The sequence below is a fragment of the Manis javanica genome, chromosome 17, assembly GCF_040802235.1.
Source record: "Manis javanica isolate MJ-LG chromosome 17, MJ_LKY, whole genome shotgun sequence".
NCBI classification, from domain to species: domain Eukaryota; kingdom Metazoa; phylum Chordata; class Mammalia; order Pholidota; family Manidae; genus Manis; species Manis javanica.
The window spans coordinates 39761101-39778515 of NC_133172.1; the positions used below are offsets into that span (position 1 = coordinate 39761101).

Consider the following 17415-nt stretch of genomic DNA (forward strand, 5'->3'; position numbering starts at 1 on the left):
CTCCTTGCCTGGTCTCTGCCTTTGTGTCCTGATGGTCAGACCTGGAAAACCATCTGTGGGGGCAGCAGGGCAAAGTGACAAACAGCAAGGATTTGTCATTAGAGATTTTGCCACCTTCTAGCCCTGTGACTGAGCCTCTCTGAAACTCACCCTTCTCACCTGTCGAATGGAAATCTTCACATTTAAATTAATAGGTAAACTGCAGGCACTTCCTAGCCTGATGCCTGCTGCTTAGACAGCCCTGAATCACTTTTGTTAACATGAAGATGGACTGAAGAACATCAAGTGGGGGCTCCTCAAGACAGCTCCTGTGGGTCCCCCGGGCCAGCCAGGGCCTAATGTGCCACCCTCTGTCCGTCTTCCCCCAGGAGAACTCTGATGCCTTCCTCTTGGCTGTGGACACAGACTGGAAGGTAGGTCTCAGCTCACCCTCCTGGGATAGGGGACTAAGAGCTGGCCAGCCCCTGGCCCTACCCAGCTTAGTCCCAAAGGAGGGTCACAGCCCTCCCAGCCTGGAGCAGGAGGGGCTGGGCGCCTGGCAGCCTCCAGGACCACCTGCACTGCTCACAGTGGGTCTGCCTACCCCCTGCTCAGTAGTGAGATGAACAGGACTGGAGGTGGGGACGGTGGCCTGGGGAATGAGGGAGAAGACGGGATGCTGTTATCTGAATCAGCATTTTCCTCCAATGAAAGCCCAGTTGATGCTCCAAAATAGCTCCTGTTTCCATGGCAGCTGTTGCCAGGACAACTGTGTCCTCTTTAGTTTGATCCCAGATTCCCTGTGAAAACTGAAATTGTTCTTTGTTTTTATTCCTCTGTACAATGAGTTCACTCACTTGATCAGCTATTTCTCCCTTCTGAGTCCCATACTGGCCATTTATTTCTGGGTCTTGGAAAATGTCTGCCAGCAGACACAACAGGAGCCTCGCTGGTATCAGGAGTCACTTTGGCCATCAAAACCTGCTGAACAAAGTTAGACCCTTCTGGAACCTTGCTCCTGGCTAGATGGAACTAGCCTGGGCCTGACTTCAATTTGGGTCAGTCGCTGAGCTCCATGACAGCTCCAGGCCCGGGGTCTGGACCAGGGGATTTGGGAGGTAGGCCAGCCTTGCCGGCTCCCCCCGCCCGGGTGCTCAGCAGTGAGGATCTGCGTCCCAGGTATGTGTGGCAGGCCCTGGGTCACCCGTCCTTTCAAGGACAGAAGCAGTCGGAGACATCAGAGCAGCCAGGGTGCACGTACTCCAGTCCCTAGGGAGTGCCGGCTCCGAACCCAAAGGGCCGCAGGCCTGGGAGGATGGCACACAGGGCCTGGGGAGTGGGGAGCAAACAGGCACGGTGGTCAAAAGATGGCCCTGGCCCAGCCTGAGGTCAGTGTGGGCACACCAAGGGGTCCTTTTTTGTCCTCCCCGCTCCACATAAGGGCGGGAATGTATGGCCAAAAGCCCCTCCTCCCCAGCAGTGGGCTGGTGAAATAAAGCCCCAGAGCAGCCAGCCAGAGTAGGGCCTGCCAGCCCCCGAACGCACACCGTGGTGGGTGTGAAAGGAGAGGGTAATCCTGGGATCCTGCTCAGCTGTGTGCCAGGCCCAGCCCGGAGCAGTGACCAGGGTAGGTAGACCCTTTGCTCTGTGAAGGGCAGCATGTGTTAGAAGGCACGGCCCCCCACTCCCTTCCTGTACCCACCTCTGCCCCCCACACTGGCCCCTCCAGTCACACTGCATAGGGCTACAGAGGCTGCTTTTTTTTTAAGAAGAAGAGCCACTGCAAGGACGGACCTTATCTGAGCCAAGGCCTGGCAGCGACTTTATCCCTTGTCCCTTGCCTTAGTGGGCCCAGTCACTGGTAGAGGCAGAAGAATAAACAAGAGACCTGGTTCCAGAGCCCGGCACTGCCATTTACAGGCCATATGACCTCCAGTACATGTCCCCACCTCATGTACAGTGAGACAGGCAGCTTGGATCTCCCCAGATGTTTTTAGGGTCTGGAGATGATGCCTGCAGGCCTGGCCCTCAGACTCTGAGCTGACTGTGACTAGTGGCCTGTAGAGCATGGAGATGGAGCCTGACTGCCTTGGTGTGGTCCCAGGCTCTGTGCTTGACTGTATCATGTTGGGCAGGTTACAGAGCCTCTCTACGCTTCATTTTCCTCATCTGTCAAGTGGGTGTCAAGAGAACAAAATTAGATATGATGTGTAAAGCACTTGGGTAGAGCCTAGAATGGGGAGATATGCTAATAAGCATTTGCTATTCTTAATAATGCAACCTCAGGCCCAGAGTGTTAGGGTGCTGGTGAGCGCCACTGCTGCCTAGCTGAGTGGGAAAAGCAACTTCTTTGTGCTTGTTTCCCCATCTTTTCTCATAGATATGTTAGGATTATGTGTTATCTTTGCAGCTGCCTGTGCAGTAGGCACTGTTTTTCTCCCATTTACAGATGTGGAGACTCAGAGAAGTTGACTGACTTGTCTAAGTCACACAGCACAGAAGTGGCAGAGTTTGGCCACTGGTGCCTGGCTGTGGCCTGCAGGATATGAACCTGCCATTTTCAGCTACGGCAGCTGCAGAGAACTCTGGGAAAGGGGCTAACAAGCTAGAGAAGCACACAGATTGTCCCACTTTTCCCCTGCCAGGGCTTAGGCAGGCACAGGATCAGGGCTAGAGCCATTTTTGCAGCTTTTTCTCATCCTCAGAGCAGCTCTTCAGGAAGGCCCAATTCCTGTTTTACAGTTGAGGAGCCTGAGGCACAGAGAAGTTAAAAACTTTACCCAAGGTTACCCAGCTAGTAGGCTTGGGGAGCTGGGATTTAAACTCTGGTCTGTGGATTTGAAACCAGTGAGCTGAATAGGATTGGGGGCCATGGCTTGGAGTGGGCAGCATCCGAGGTCAGCTTCTCACCTGGTACAGTGGGAGAGGCCACTCAGAGGTTGGGGGCCCAGGCTGGATGGGGACAACGGAGGCACAGGGCTTTGGTGGCAGATGGGGTGGATGGCTGCCCCTCGTCCCTTTGGGGAACGTGCGGGGGGATTTGTGGGCAGGCAGGGGAAGGGCTCTTCTTTGCAGGTTGCCTCAGGTAGGAGCCTGTCCCTTGTGCTGAAGTGGTTGCGGGGAACTAGCAGCATGGCCAGGACATGAAGGGCAGGGGCACACCCCATCCCATGCCCTGGCTGCCCTGGGTGAGCTAGGCCCCCAGAGCAAGAGGTCAGAGATGGGTCAGGGGCAGTTGTGGGTGCCCCCCAGGCGGAGGAGGTGACCGCCTCCCCCAGAACAGCTAGCCAGTGTCAGGGCTGTCAGTGCAGGCTGGGCTGAGTGGCACGTTCCTTCACCAAAAGGACAGAATGGGGGCACAGGCGCCCAGCACCCCTCCCTTCTCTGTGGCTCGTGCTTCTCTCAGTCCTTGGGCTCCCTCCTCTGCTCACCTCCCTGACCCATTTCCTCTCTCTTCTGCTCTCCTTTGCCTTCCCTTCTGCTGTATTTGTCTGCATGTCTCTAGCCAGCTCCTCACCCACATCTGCAGTTCTGGAGGACAGGGAGGGAACCTGAGGTGGCTCATGTGTCCTGCTCCCCAGAGACTCAGAAGCCACGCCCCACACTGCTGGGCCCAGGGAAAGAGAGCTGGGTGGGTCTGCAGGAGGTGGGCATGCCCACTTTAAGAGGCTGCCTCCTATCCCTCCTCCTCTCCCTGGTGCAGGTCGGGGGTGAGGAGGGCAGAGCTGGTGTGTGCCCCACCATACCCCTGCTCCTGCAGTCTGCCCAGGCCCACCCCATCCCCAGGGCCCCATTTCAGCAATGTGGGCAGGCCCTGGGCATACCTGTGGGTCAAGTGGAGGCTAGGGGAGGACCTGAGGGATGCAAAGAGTACAGTCTCCTGGAGCAGGGCTATTATGACCCAGGTTGCCCCAGACAGCATTGACTCCTCAGCACAGCCCCCTCAAGGTTAAGTGACCCAGGCCTTCCTGATATGGAGGCTGGGCTTTCCCTCGGCCCTTCCTGTCCCCCCCAGGTTGTGGCTCAAGGGCAGTGCTGTCCAGGGCAAGCCTGGGCTCCCCACCCTGCCCTGTGTTGGTGTGTGTGTGTCAGGTGAGAGGCCCCTGTGTACCGGATACAGGGTGTACTCATACGTGTGGCCTGGTTTGTCATCTTCCCGGGACCCCGTGTGCAGCTGCAGCCTCGCTGTATGACAGTGTGCTAGGGGTGGGAGGAGCAGGGGCCGGGCTGGGGTGAGCGAGGACCGCGGCAGCCAGTTGGAATCGGGCTTGTCTCCCGCCCCCCAATCAGGGAGCGGAGGCTCAGAAACGCCGCCGGGAGGAGGGCCGGCTGGCGGCTGGCTGTGCATATAAACCGGGAGCGGCGCCCCATCTCAGAGCCGCCCGTCTCCGCTCGCGCTTAACCCCTCCCTCTGGACCCGGTGATTCAGGCCTTTGTTTGCCCTTCTGGTCGAGGCGGGTCGCCTTCACACTCGGCAAGATGCCCGAGTGCTGGGATGGGGTGAGTGAGGGCTCTCAGGGTGGCGAGGCGGCAGGGAGGACGCGGCAGCCCTCTGCCTGCTCGGGGTCACTGAGGCAAGGCCAGCAGGTTCTCGTCTCCCCGGTGCCCATGGCCCGCAGCAGTGAGGGTTAGCTGCCAGTTAGGGTCTATGGGAAAGCCGGGATCTGCAGAAAGCGAAATGGCCCGTGCGTCCGTCGCAGTGATCGTGCGTGTGCGCTCCGCATGGCACATGCCCACTGGCGTCTGCCTGGCGCCTGTGACCACCTCAGCCCAGGGGGAGGCTGTGTGCCCTGCCCGTGTCCGGGTGCGTGCCCTCCTGACTCTGCGGGACTGTCCTGGTTGACTGGGTGGGTGGCTTGCACCCGAGTGAGAACAGGATAGAAGCCTCCCTTTTCCTTAGGAGTTGCTTGCTGCTCCCTCCGGGACACTGCGGAGCCAGCCCCCAGAGACGGGGAGGTCTGGGGTGGGGTGCTAACCGGGCCCTCAGGCCGGGGTCCTTGCTGGGGAGGGACAAGGAGGGCATCGCACTGCCTTATTTTGTGGGTGGGGGAAGGCGACGCTGGAGCCATGCGCCGTGGGCTAGAGACCCCAGTTGGGCGCACCCGGCAGCAATGCCCAGGGTTGCTGTTCTTCCTCAGAGAGTTCCCTCTCTTTAAGAGGCACCCCTTATCCGGGCCTGCCCTGCCCAGGTCACAAGCCACAGGGTCGCCCCCCCGCCCCCCGATCAGGCAACAACGTCAGCGCCTTACCCGCGGGCGCAGCCCCGATTATCGGCCGAATTACTGATGGCGGTGACGGAAAGGCTAGTACTAACTAGCCCGCTGGTCCCCACCCCTGCGCGCGTTGCAACCGCCCCCTCCACCTCCACCGCAGCCCTCAAGGTCACGGGCAAGGGGAGACGGGCAGGCTGAGAGGGGACGTCAGAGCCCCCTTCGTCGCCTGCCGCAGTGCCTCTAGCCGGCGCCCACCTGGAGGCCGGGCTCTGACGTCACCGGGAGCCAATGGGAGCGCTCGGCCCTTGGGGCGACCCGCTAGTGTAGCAATGAGAGGGACTGGTCACTAGGTCTCTACCAGGCTGAGCTGGGTCTGACCTCCTGGGCCGGCGGGAGAGTTCAGCCAAGGTCTCTGGGCCGCGAGGCGAGCAACTGGGTGGATGCCTCCAACAGTCCTTCCATCCCCAGGAGCTGAGACTTAGTTGGGTGGGCACTGCGACTGAGCCCCAATGCCCAGGGGATGTTGATGGGGCCATCACCCTACGGCTAGGAGGGTATATTCACCCCCCATACCCCACACACACACCCATGGGCAGTGGAGGTCTGGGTGTGGAAAACTGCTACGCTGGGGTCTGACTTTGACCCCAGAGGGTTAGGACTTACCCCATGCCTACAACTGTCCTTCGAGCTGCAGGAAGCGCATTGCAGCTCTTGTGCAATGGGTGCCCCTTCTGCCCCACACCCAGCCCCACACGCACCTCCATAGGGCTGTGCACCTCTCTGCCCCTCATTTTCCCCCTCCAGAGCCAAGAGAGCCTGGCGCTTGGGGTATGCTGCATGGGCCCCAGCAGGGACAGGTGGCTGTGGAGAGACCACCTGCACCAGAGGTCTCTTGGGTGAAGGGTCTCTTGGGTGGAGCTTGATCTACCCCAGCCTTCCGTGAAGGCCTTTGGTCTCTGAGGCTGGCACCTGTCTAGGCCTGCCTTGCCATCTTTAGGCGTGACCTTGACTATTTCTCCTATCCCAGCCCTAGTTTGCTCCTCTGTGGCTTGGGTCCTGTGAGGAGTAAATGAGAAAACACATGAAAAGCAGCCAGTCAGTGAGCAGCAAGTGTTTCTGGTTTTGATGGCCCTGAGGGAGGACAGGCCTGGGACATGGGGAGGCTGTGGTGGACCTGGGCCTCCCTGGAGGACAACAGGGTTTCTTTAACAGGGCCACACAGCAGAAATGTGATTTCCAGTGTGGTCTTTGGCCACGGGATTGGCACCACCTGTCACTCCCTGCTACAGACAGGCCTGAACAGTCTCTGAGCCCAGACCCAAGAAGGCCTGTCTCCAAGAAGCTGTCTCCTGTCTCCTAAGTCTCCCTTTTCCTATTGTGGGCAGGAAGTTAGATTCTAAGTGTTCTCTACCTGCAAAATGGGAGAAAGCGCCCCCTCTCTATTGCAAAACCTGCTCTATACCTGGCGCACAGTAGGTGCTCAGTCATGTGGTATCCTTGCCCCTAGCCCCACCTCCAACTCACTGGGCCCACTCAGGGGACTCTCCAGAGTGCTGGTGGGCTGTTTATTCAGCTCTGAAAGACCCTTTGGGAGTCTCCTCACTGAGGGGCCAAGAGTGGCCAGTTTGAAAAGGGACCAGCCAGCAAGGCACCTCCCCAAAAGCTTGGGGATGCCCAAGCACAGCAGCTTCTTCCTGGGGCCCTTTCCAAGTGCTGAATGTTCTGCAGATCAGCTTCTTGAGCCGCCAGAGTCCCTGTGAGGTGGGTCGGGAAGAGGTGGCTGAGGCACAGGGAAGAGGTGTACTGTGCTCAGACTCACACAGTAAGGGCCAGTGTGGTCTGGAACCAGCAGCGTCCAGCTTCTGCCTCCTGAAGGATTAACAACCCTGAGCAGCAAAACCAAGGGCATGAGCACTGGAGGACCCCAGAGCAGCCACTGCAGAAGGCCTTTCGGGGGTGTGGGGGGGTTCAGGTTAATCAGGCCCTGCTGAAGGGAGGCCCCAGGGGTCATGGGGAGGGGCATTCGAGGTGGAAAGAAGCCTGGAGGTGGGAACCAGGAGCAGGTGTGGGGCTTGGAGGTGGGGTTTGGTGGGCAAGGGGGTGGTCACTGTGGATTCTAGGCAGGCTGTTGAGACCCTTCGCCTTCAGGAGCAGCAGTCCACGAAGGATTCTGAGTGGGAGAAGAACATGGGGAGGGTGGGACCCGGGTGGGACCCTGGCTGGGGTGGCAGAGCTGTCCTGGAGGGGCTGCAGTAAGATGGAGGAAACAGGCCTCACTGGACCCAGGGCTGAGAGCGGCAGGGCCTAGGCGGTGCAGCTCATCCCTCCGGCTTTTTCACAGAGTGGGCCAGAACTTTCTTGTGCAGACCAGTTCATGTTGTCCCTGGACCAAGCACCCGTGGGCAGGGGCTCCATCTGGTCTGTCCTCTCTGGGAGCTGCCTGGGTTGATGAGAATGGGATGCCCACCCCTGTTGAGGGGTGGAGATAGAAGCTGCCCCGCAGCCTCATTCTCCAGAAAAGCCCAGCATGGGGGCTTCCCAGGGTCCAGCGCTCTCTCTCCCCTCCAGGAACATGACATTGAGACGCCTTATGGCCTTCTGCATGTGGTGATCCGGGGTTCCCCCAAGGGGAACCGCCCAGCCATCCTCACCTACCATGACGTGGGCCTCAATCGTAAGTGCACCCCGGTCTCTGCCTTCCTCTGCCTCAAATCTGCCAGAGCAGCGAGGCCTCCTCTCCTTCCACACAGGGCCACAGACATCCCCATTCATGCTTAGCTGGTTGCCTTTGCCATTTGGGCCTTGGTTTCCCCAGCTGACCCCCCTCCACCTTGCCCTGCCGCTCAGGGCCACAGGCCTCCCACCCCTCTGCTCAGCCACTGCTGAGAGCTCTGTCTTTGCAGACAAGCTGTGCTTCAACACCTTCTTCAACTTCGAGGACATGCAGGAGATCACCAAGCACTTCGTGGTGTGCCATGTGGATGCCCCTGGTCAGCAAGTGGGGGCGTCGCAGTTTCCACAGGGGTAGGTACCCCAGAACCCTACCAGCTTTCCCCATCTCTGCACCCCAGGCTACACCTGGGCCTAACCTTCCACTCTGCCTTCAGGTATCAGTTCCCCTCCATGGAGCAGCTGACTGCCATGCTCCCCAGCGTGGTGCAGCACTTTGGGTGAGTCCCCACCAGCCCCTGCGCCAAGGGGATGCTCACCATTGCCACAGAGCCCCCAGCTCCAGCTGAGGGCTGTGAGGGGGCCTGCTCGGCATGGCAATCATGGGAAATGGCACCCCCTAGCCCTAGAGTGACCAGCCGTGCTCTCTGTCAGGTTCAAGTATGTGATTGGCATTGGAGTGGGAGCCGGAGCCTACGTGCTGGCCAAGTTTGCAGTGAGTCTCCCCATGCCCCCATCCCAGAGCTGGTCTCTCCTGGGGGCAGCCCTTCTACCCTGGGAACATTTATTTTCCTCTCCTTTCCCTCCCCTCACTTTCTTTTCACTTAGAAAAGCCCTTTCCCCTTTTTTTCTCTGAAGAAAATAATTTTTTTAAAAAAGGTATTTCAATACATTTTCCCAAAATAAAACTATACTTAACTGTTATCCAAAGCCAGAATTTCTGTTAGCCACAAACTATACAACTAATTGTTCTAGCCACTAAATAAGGATTATTCTAATCACTCATTCCCTAATTAAGGTTATATTAAAACATGAATTCATCTTTTAACCAAAAATTTCACATAGGTTAAATTTGGAAGTTTTCAAGGCCGAAAGAGAGTCACATTCTTCAGAAACACCATGTTGGGTAGGAGACCACAAGCTTTTCATCTATTAAAAAAAAAAATTCTCAGGATTCAAAAAATTTCTTTCCCCAAAAGAAATGAGTGAGAACTTTCAACTCTGGTTTCAATTTCAGCACTTAACCACATTAATTTTGGGCCATGCCCTGCCACCCCAGACACACTTGGCATGACAGTAGGATGTATGTGTATTACCATTTTCTCCTCAACATGGGCAAACAGTGGAAAAGAAGATGCAAATCTGAATCTGGGTTACAAAGTCTAACACAAAATAGGCTTTGGAAAGGTCAGTTTCTTACATCACTAGGGTTCATTCTATGAAAGCAAAGAAACAAACTGTTTTATTGATGTGTAATCCCGCTTTACAACAGCAGCATATTCAAAGATACATTAAAAGGGGTGGAGAGTAGTGATGGAGCATAGACTCAAAACACACTGAAAGGTTCCAGGTGGAAAGGAGGACGCGCAGGGGCAGCTGGAAGTGGAGCCCAGGCAGGGTCCCAGCAGGGCCAGTTGGGCTTCAGTGGCATCTTGAGGCTCTTAACAAAGTGCATCCTTCTCTCGGACCATCCCAACCGCCTGTGAGATTGGCAGAGCTGGAACTTCACAGCCCGTTTCCTAGGCGGGAATACTGGGGCTCCCTGAGCCCCATCCCATCCCACAAACCCTGTCCCCCTTCATGGCAGCTCATCTTCCCCGACCTGGTGGAGGGGCTGGTGCTGATGAACATTGACCCCAACGGCAAAGGCTGGATCGACTGGGCTGCCACCAAGGTAAGCGTGGTCTTCCTGGGCAGTGGGGGGTGGTGAGGGGCAGCTCTCACTCTGGCCTCCACCTCGGCCCATAGCTCTCCGGCCTGACCAGCACTTTACCCGACACGGTGCTATCTCACCTCTTCAGCCAGGTAAGGGGGTGGGGCCCGTCCTCACATAGCAGCGGGGAGTGGCCAGACTGGGGGTCTCTTAGAGCCTTGGGCAGTGGCTGAAGGGCATGGTTGTGCCACTAAGGGATGCCCGGGGCTTCTGCGCCCTTCAGCCAGAGTGGCAGTGAGGGGATGTGACTGGCATCCTACCTGTCTCACTCCGTTGTCAGCCCTGAGGCTGCTGCGGCATCTGAGACACGTGGTGGGGGGTCCTCCTCCCAAGCCCTCCCTGCCCGTCTCCTCCCGAGGCCCTGCCCTGCTGGGAGTGAGGCCAGGGCTGCTCTGGCCCAGACAGGCACCTCCCTCTGAGCCCACACCCCGAATGTCCTCTGCTATCTGCCCCCAACCGTGCCCCTGCCCAGGAGGAGCTGGTGAACAACACGGAGCTGGTGCAGAGCTACCGGCAGCAGATTGGCAACATGGTGAACCAGGCCAACCTGCAGCTCTTCTGGAACATGTACAACAGGTGCGGGCAGCATGGGCTCGGCTTGGCTGCGTCAGGACCCAGCGCGCCTTCTGGGGGACCCCTTGGTGCGGCCTCCCTGGGAGGTGGCGGGCAGGTGACACATTCTCCCAAGTCTGCCGACGAGCAGGTGGTTGAGCCTCCTAGAGGGGTCACACCCAGTGAGGGGCAGGTAGGGAGCTGAGCTTTGGACTCTGTCCTTGGGCTCTTCCATTCCATCTCCTCCCTTGGGGCGTGCCAGCTGGGAGCATTTGGGAATGTGGGCGACATCCTGCTCCTGCTGCCCTTCGCCTCAGTGCTGACGTCTATACATGAGGAGGTCAGAGAAAGTCTGGTTGTCACTGTGCTCCTTGGAGCTTCTTTGGGGTTGCTTTGCAGGGGAATGGCCAGGGACCCCACTGATCTCCCTCCCTGCTCCTTGTCCTACAGACATTTGTTAAGCACCTGCTGTGTGCATGGTAATAGAGAACAGGAGCAGCCCATGCCTCCCTCCAGGGCCTAGGCCCCCCACAGCGCAAGTGGCAGCGCACACCCAACGAGTACTTGGGTTGGGGGTGAGGGGAAGCCAAATTTGAGGGCCCACATGGCATGAGTTGGGGGGTCTGAGAAGAAGCCACCCATGAGGGGAGCACTGAATGCCCCTATTAGTGCAGAGCAGGTTCCTGTCTCCCTGTTGTCCCTGTTGGGATCTGTGAGGTATTGCTCCACAGTTGAGACAAGGAGATGAGTGTAGCCCAACTCGGAACAGCCCGGGGCTTCCGGGCACGTTGGGCTGTAATTGCTAAGACTGGCTGTCAGGCTTGGGGACACACCACCCAGGATGGAGTCCCAAGATGCCCACTTCTGCCTCTGTCCTTTCTGCAGCCGCAGAGACCTGGACATTAACCGGCCTGGAACAGTGCCCAATGCCAAGACGCTGCGGTGAGTGCCCCCTGCCCTCCAGCCTGCCCTACCTTTGCCCCCAGGCAAGGCCAGACAGCCCTTTTCCTATGTCTGCAGCTGCCCGGTGATGCTGGTGGTTGGGGATAACGCGCCTGCTGAGGATGGGGTGGTGAGTGAGGCATTGTGCCCTGACCTGGCGTGCAGGGGTGAGAGGTGGGAGGAAGGGGTGTCACTGGCCCCTAACCAGCAGGGTCAATTCTTGACCCAGCCCAGGGAAACCACATGGTCTTCTCATCCCACGTCCCCACGACCTTGCCATGCAGCAAGCACCCATCCTTCAGGTGACTGAGGTCTGGAGACAGGAGGGAACTGCAGCCAGGGCCACGCCTCCCAACGTGCCTTCCCTCCCAACACTGAAGCCCCACCTGGAGACTGATTTCTTAAGGCCTGGAGACTGATTTCTCTTTTCTCTGAAAGTTGATTCATTCATTAGGAAGTAAGGAATTCCTGTGGTCCTGCTTCTACTACCACTTGCATCTCAGTGCAAGACTTGTCACATCTGGGGATTACGTATCACCTGTCCTGTTGGAACTCTGGGAGCAGGTGGCCTGGGGGTTTCGTGTGTGCCTTAGCACAGAGAGTCTGGTCCAGAAGGGCCCAGCACAGCCCCTCCACTTCCTCCCATCTGCACAGAAATGATCACATGTGAGGGCATGGAGGAGCAGGGGTGTGGCCTGCACTGGCCAGCTGCCCCAGACAGGCCCCACAGTTTCTTGCTGACCCTTGGCCCTCCCTCTCTCACCTGACTCCTGTGGTCCCTGCTGCTTTCCCAGCCACTCCTGCCAAGGTGGCCCTGACTCCCTGTGAGGACATTGCCTGGCCCCTGCTCACTGCTGTTCGATCAGCAGTTGTGAATGGAGTCCGAGGGCCGAGGGCCCTCAGGGGGCTGGTTCATGGTCTACAGGACTTGGCCTTGCAGAAAGCAGCCTGGAGAGGGGCAGCCTCAGCCAGGGCCAAGTGCTGGCCTATGTCTGTCCCACTGGTGCCCTCCCTCACCAGTAGACGCCTCCCAGCTCTGGGTATAGAACCTGCCTTAGCAATTAGGGCAGGGAGCTCCCGTGCCACCCCTGGGGGCCAGAGCTGCCTTACTGTGTTGAAGCCGGCTCCTTGTTCCCAGGTCGAGTGCAACTCCAAACTGGATCCAACCTCCACAACCTTCCTGAAGGTGAGGCCTTCCTCCCACTGTGGGCCCAGCCTCAGGGCAGGGCCTGCCTGGGGTCCCACTCAGGGTGGGAGCAGGATGTGTGTCTGCTCAGGGAGCTTGTCCAGGTGCACAAGGCCCAGGCATGGCCTGGGGCCCCTGCTCAGCTCACCCTCCTCTCTCCCCTGCAGATGGCAGACTCCGGGGGGCTCCCCCAGGTCACACAGGTGAGACTCTTGATCCTCCCTCCTTTACCAGCCTGGGTTGGGGGAAAACTCCTTCCCCCAGAAAATACAGGCACCTGATCAAAGCATGTGCCTGTCCCTCCATCCTGCAGCCTGGGAAGCTGACTGAAGCCTTCAAATACTTCCTTCAAGGCATGGGTTACAGTAAGTACACCTCCCCGCAGCACCCCCTGGAGACTAGGGGGCAGCAGCCACATGGGGCTGGCACACTGTGTTGGGTGGTGCCCAGCAGCCTGTAGGAAGATGCACTCTGTGTCACCAGGGCCTGGGTGCTGTGCCGCTTTTACCACGTGCTCCCTGATGACTGGGGGCCCTCTATGGCATCTCTGCCCAAAGTCTCCTGTGTTCTTCTGTGCTTTTGGGGAGGCTTTGAGATATTATCCCCATGCCTGTGGGGCGGCTGTACGGGCCCCCTGCCCTCCCTCTCCAAAATTCCTCTTGGGCAGGGATGCAACTCCCAGGCTGTGTTTGTGAGACACACACACGTCCCTCTGGTGGCCCACCTACATCTCCATCCCTCCCTTCTCCCCTACATACCTGGCTCTCCTGCTGGAAGCAAACTCCCTCTCCCTGAATTTATTTTTTCCTCCCCATTGTGCCTCCTTGGGAGGATGGGCCTGTGGGAGAAGGCTGGCAGCCAGCCAGGAGTAGAACTCCCTCCAGCCCCCAGGGGCCTGTCAGCCTCTCTGTGGGGAAGTAGGACAAAGAGAGGGCAAGGCAGACAGTGAGACACAGAGCAACTCTGAGGCTAGGCCCCCAAGCATGGGGGCTCCCGGTGAGCACTGTGGGATGGGCAGGTGAGCAGCACTTTTCAGGGGCTGGGATGTGTGCTCTGGGCCCCTGGAGAAGTTCACCCAGGCAGCCTAAGAGCTGGGAGGGATTTGGGGGGTTGTGTAGGTCTCTGACATTCTGTACCTGAGAAGACTGAGGCCAAGCAGAGTGGCAAGGGCGCTGGGACCAAGATATAGGCCCCAAAGACCTTGTCAGTGAGCCCCTCGGCACCACAGCCCAGCCTGGAGAAGGTGGTATGAGATGAGTGCCCCCACCCTGCTGTCAGGGCTCCTGGGGCCAGACTGAGGCCAGCCCCTGCTGTGGATCCTCCTGGGGCTGCTGCCTGGGTGGGTGGGCAGGAATGGGCTTCCAGAGGCTCTCGCCATGCCCCCAGCCCTCCCTGTGCTTGTCCTTTCTTATCTCTGGCCCTTCTCAACACCCTTGCCTCACGGGACATGCTCTTCACCATGTTCTGTCTTCCCCCTACCCCCGCCCCTGGCTGTCTTCTCTCTTAGTTGCATACTTGAAGGACCGAAGGCTGAGTGGAGGAGCAGGTAGCCTGTGGCCCATCCCCTGGTGCATGCCCCCCACCCCAGTATACCCTGCTCCTTCCTCTGTGCAGTGCTGCAGCCAGGCCTCATCTTGCTATGGTTTGGAACTTTGTGTCCTGCTCGTCTCCAAAGCCCACAGGAGTTCTGCTTTTCCACAGATCCTGGGCCACATGCTACATGCCTCTGCCCATTTTAGGGCTGTAAATGGTCTGGGGTATAGAGCAGTCTTGCTTCTGGGTTGCCACAGGCTGTGTGGTTCTCAGAGCTCTGGTAGTTGGAACCAGAACCTCTCAGAGGTAAAGCCCAAACTGGATGGGTGGCCTGTTAAGTTCAGGAAGGTAGTTTGTCCTTGAGAATCTCGCTTGGGAAACTCTGGACAGAAACTGGAGTTAGGGCAGATTATGGCCCCCACACCTTTATTCTTCTTTCCAGAAGTGATCCTGCTCTCCCTGCCCCATCATTCTCTTGAGGGAGGCATAGTTGGAAGTACGTCCCATCCCTGCACCAACTCAGGGGTACCTGCATCTCCCACCCCATCCTGGCCATAGCTCTGGCCAGCTGTTGTGGGAAGGGTCGCGTCGGCCTCTAGGGGCCCCCGCCCCATGGGCTCACTTCGGCTCACTCACTTTGCTGGTGCTGCATGCCTCAGGCTTGGCAGAGAAGACGCCAGAGCCCTGGCTTGGGATGGGCCTCTGTGCCTTTGGAAGAATGGGTCTCTCTGGCTGCTTTGCTTGCGTGAATCCTCCTCCTGCGTGCTGGTGCCCAGCCCTGCCTGCCAGTCCTCACATCTGTCCTGTTTCTGTCCACAGTGCCCTCGGCCAGCATGACCCGTCTGGCACGTTCTCGTACCGCATCCCTCACCAGCGCCAGCTCAGTGGACGGCAGCCGCCCGCAGGCCTGCACCCACTCGGAGAGCAGTGAGGGGCTGGGCCAGGTCAACCACACCATGGAGGTGTCCTGTTGAAGCCCTTGGCCCCGCAAAGATGCAGCACCTGCCCTGCCGCATCAACGTCCCACCGCCATCCCTGCACCGGCTCACTCATTTTTCACATTATTTTATGTTTGTGAGGGTGAAGAGGACAACCTGGGGTTACTTCTCTTTTGTTTAGGAAGATGAAGGGAATCATCTTAGATGCTGTAGAATAGTCTCCAGATGGTTTGAGGTCCCATTTCTCCCCATCCCACCTCACTCACCTTATTAACTTGCTTAGACCCCTCTTCCAATCCCCCCCAGCTCCCCAGTTTGGGCACAGGGTGAGGTACAGGGAGAAAGGAGATTAACTAAAGAAAGAGGCCAAATCCTCTGGCCAGGATAATACCCTGGATTAAAGAGCATGGGATGACCCCTTGGGCAGGCAGGTTTGAAGATGGGATGGGGCTTGAGCTGCTGGGTGCTGTGACCCAGGCACTGGCGTGAGAACCAGAAGACAGCAGCCCAGGAGCACTAAGAGGCAGGAGCCTTGGAGCTCCACAGGCCCCTTCCCTCCAGCCCCTCCACCCAGCACATCTGTTTCTTTCTGGCAGCAGGTGACAATCATCTGAACAGTAGCCACGGGGGCGCTCCTATCAGGCAGCCATTTTTCTGGTGCTTTCTGGGCGGTCCTGGTGTTCGCTCTGGGGTCAAGTAGGCAGGTGCTGAAGGGATTTTCTCTGCCCAAGGAAGACAAAACACAGAGGACCCTGAGGGCTGGAACCCCACAGACTGTCCCTTCCAGCTCACACACTCCATTATCTCCTGGCCCTGTCCCTTTTCTGAGCCAAGGCCTCAAGGCAGAAAGTCACCTGGCCTTTCATCTGCATAGGGACTTGACTTGGGGACAGAAGTTAAAGGCTGGGATAGCCCATGAGGGTTGGATGCACCCCTGAGAGCTTCACAGTGTCTGCCTTTGGGAGCCAGCATGTGGCCCGAGGCAGCAGCAGCTGAGAGTCCCAGTAGATCTCTTTTTTGCCCCTCAGTTGCATGGAGGACAACTGAAGTCAGCAGCAGTATGGGCAAGACCACCAGAAATGTGGTGCTTCTAGGGAGAGTTCTGGTGAAGCTATACCAACGATTCACACAGGCATCACTAAGTAAGAGAGTTTATTTGGAGAGAATTGGTCCACATAGCAAGAGTTCGTCAGTCCTGCATCACCATCTTAGCCTGTGGGAGTGGCTCAGGCTGGGCCTTGCTGGTCTTGGGGTGGGAGGTGAACGGTCCTGAAATGAACAAGGGCCAGACAGAAGAAAAAGGCTCCCACACACCCCAGCCCCTTCTAGCCAGCTGAAGCGCAGGACTGCCATGTATTCCCCATCCACCCACCTTATTAGGTTGAGTCTCCTGGCCCAAAAACCAGAAGCCATTTGTCTCAGAGCCTAAGTCAATTGCCACAAATTCTGAAATGAGGGGAGAGCAATGAAAAATGCAAGGCTGTGGAGGGAGGTGTGTGTGGGTACTCTGAAGCTGAGGGGACACCTGGGTCCACATTTCCTCTGCACATAATACACACACACACCCTTCCAGAATCTTAAGTCATTGCTAGACTGCTCTAGTGCCTGGTGGAGTGTTAGCCTGTCCCCCATTCTATTCACTCACACGCTCCCTTTGAATACCGAATGTAAACTGAAAAGCTGGTAGAATTAATCCCTCTTACTGTAGATAGCGCTGCTAATGTTTTGTTTTTGCTGTGTCCTTTCAGATGAGATATCTATAAATATCTATACATTATATATATATATGTATATTGGGTCCTCCTGTGTGTGGTTTTCCATTGGAGGTTGCCTCTTTAGTCAAAGTGAACTTTTAATGGGTTTATTATTTTCCTCTGTACAAAGTGAAGAGCCTAATTTTGTGTATTCTGGTGATCATCATGAGACTTTGAGATGAGAAAATATAAAATAAAAACCCTTGTCAACATAGAGTTAATTGTGCTAAAAAATAAAGAACCCAGGAATTCGAATGGTGATGCCATGCCCATCATGGAAAGATTCTAAAGAGGCAGAATGTTTAGGCTGGCAAGGAAGGTGCTGGTTGGGTTCAGTGGGGTTGAATGTGACAACTCTTTCCATTGATGTCTGTATTTCCAGTTACTGTCACATATGTTATTTAGCAATCCTCACGTTAATTCCAGACAGTAGACAGTAATATCTTAGTTTCACAGTTGAGAAGACCAAGCCTTAGGACAGGATTTGTCCTAATAAGAGGCCAGTCTGGGAGCTGGCCTTGTACTGTAGCATCTATATGCGCAGCATGCTACTTCCCCATGTTTAACCACTCTTTCTGATTCATTTACTCAATCGAGTTCCTGCTGTCAGCTGATAGACAAAACCCCACCATGTGCTATGCAGAAAATGAAAAGCAGGGAGGTATGCAAGCGAGTGCGGGCAGAAGTCGATTCTAGTTATGGGAACCCTGCCCAC

At 57.0% G+C, this 17415-nt stretch overlaps 1 protein-coding gene across 8 annotated transcripts in view; it reads left to right on the top strand.

Annotated features, from left to right (window-relative positions):
• NDRG4 (NDRG family member 4) overlaps positions 1-16916 on the top strand; it is a 31095-nt gene extending 14179 nt beyond the window's left edge. For 2 of the 8 annotated variants that reach the window (XM_037025308.2, XM_037025304.2), the window contains exons 3-17: positions 369-413; positions 7761-7866; positions 8096-8216; positions 8300-8362; positions 8517-8577; positions 9670-9756; positions 9831-9887; positions 10268-10371; positions 11233-11289; positions 11368-11419; positions 12428-12475; positions 12643-12678; positions 12789-12840; positions 13983-14021; positions 14828-16916. In XM_037025308.2, the coding sequence (XP_036881203.2) occupies positions 369-413; positions 7761-7866; positions 8096-8216; positions 8300-8362; positions 8517-8577; positions 9670-9756; positions 9831-9887; positions 10268-10371; positions 11233-11289; positions 11368-11419; positions 12428-12475; positions 12643-12678; positions 12789-12840; positions 13983-14021; positions 14828-14982 (1083 nt within the window). In that variant the 3' untranslated portion in view covers positions 14983-16916. Of the gene's footprint in view, positions 1-368; positions 414-4321; positions 4480-7760; positions 7867-8095; positions 8217-8299; positions 8363-8516; positions 8578-9669; positions 9757-9830; positions 9888-10267; positions 10372-11232; positions 11290-11367; positions 11420-11518; positions 11592-12427; positions 12476-12642; positions 12679-12788; positions 12841-13982; positions 14022-14827 lie in introns of those variants that run through there. The other 6 variants (XM_037025305.2, XM_073225570.1, XR_012126538.1 and 3 more) reach the window with 5 other exon arrangements.
• Positions 16917-17415: the final 499 nt, after the last annotated feature.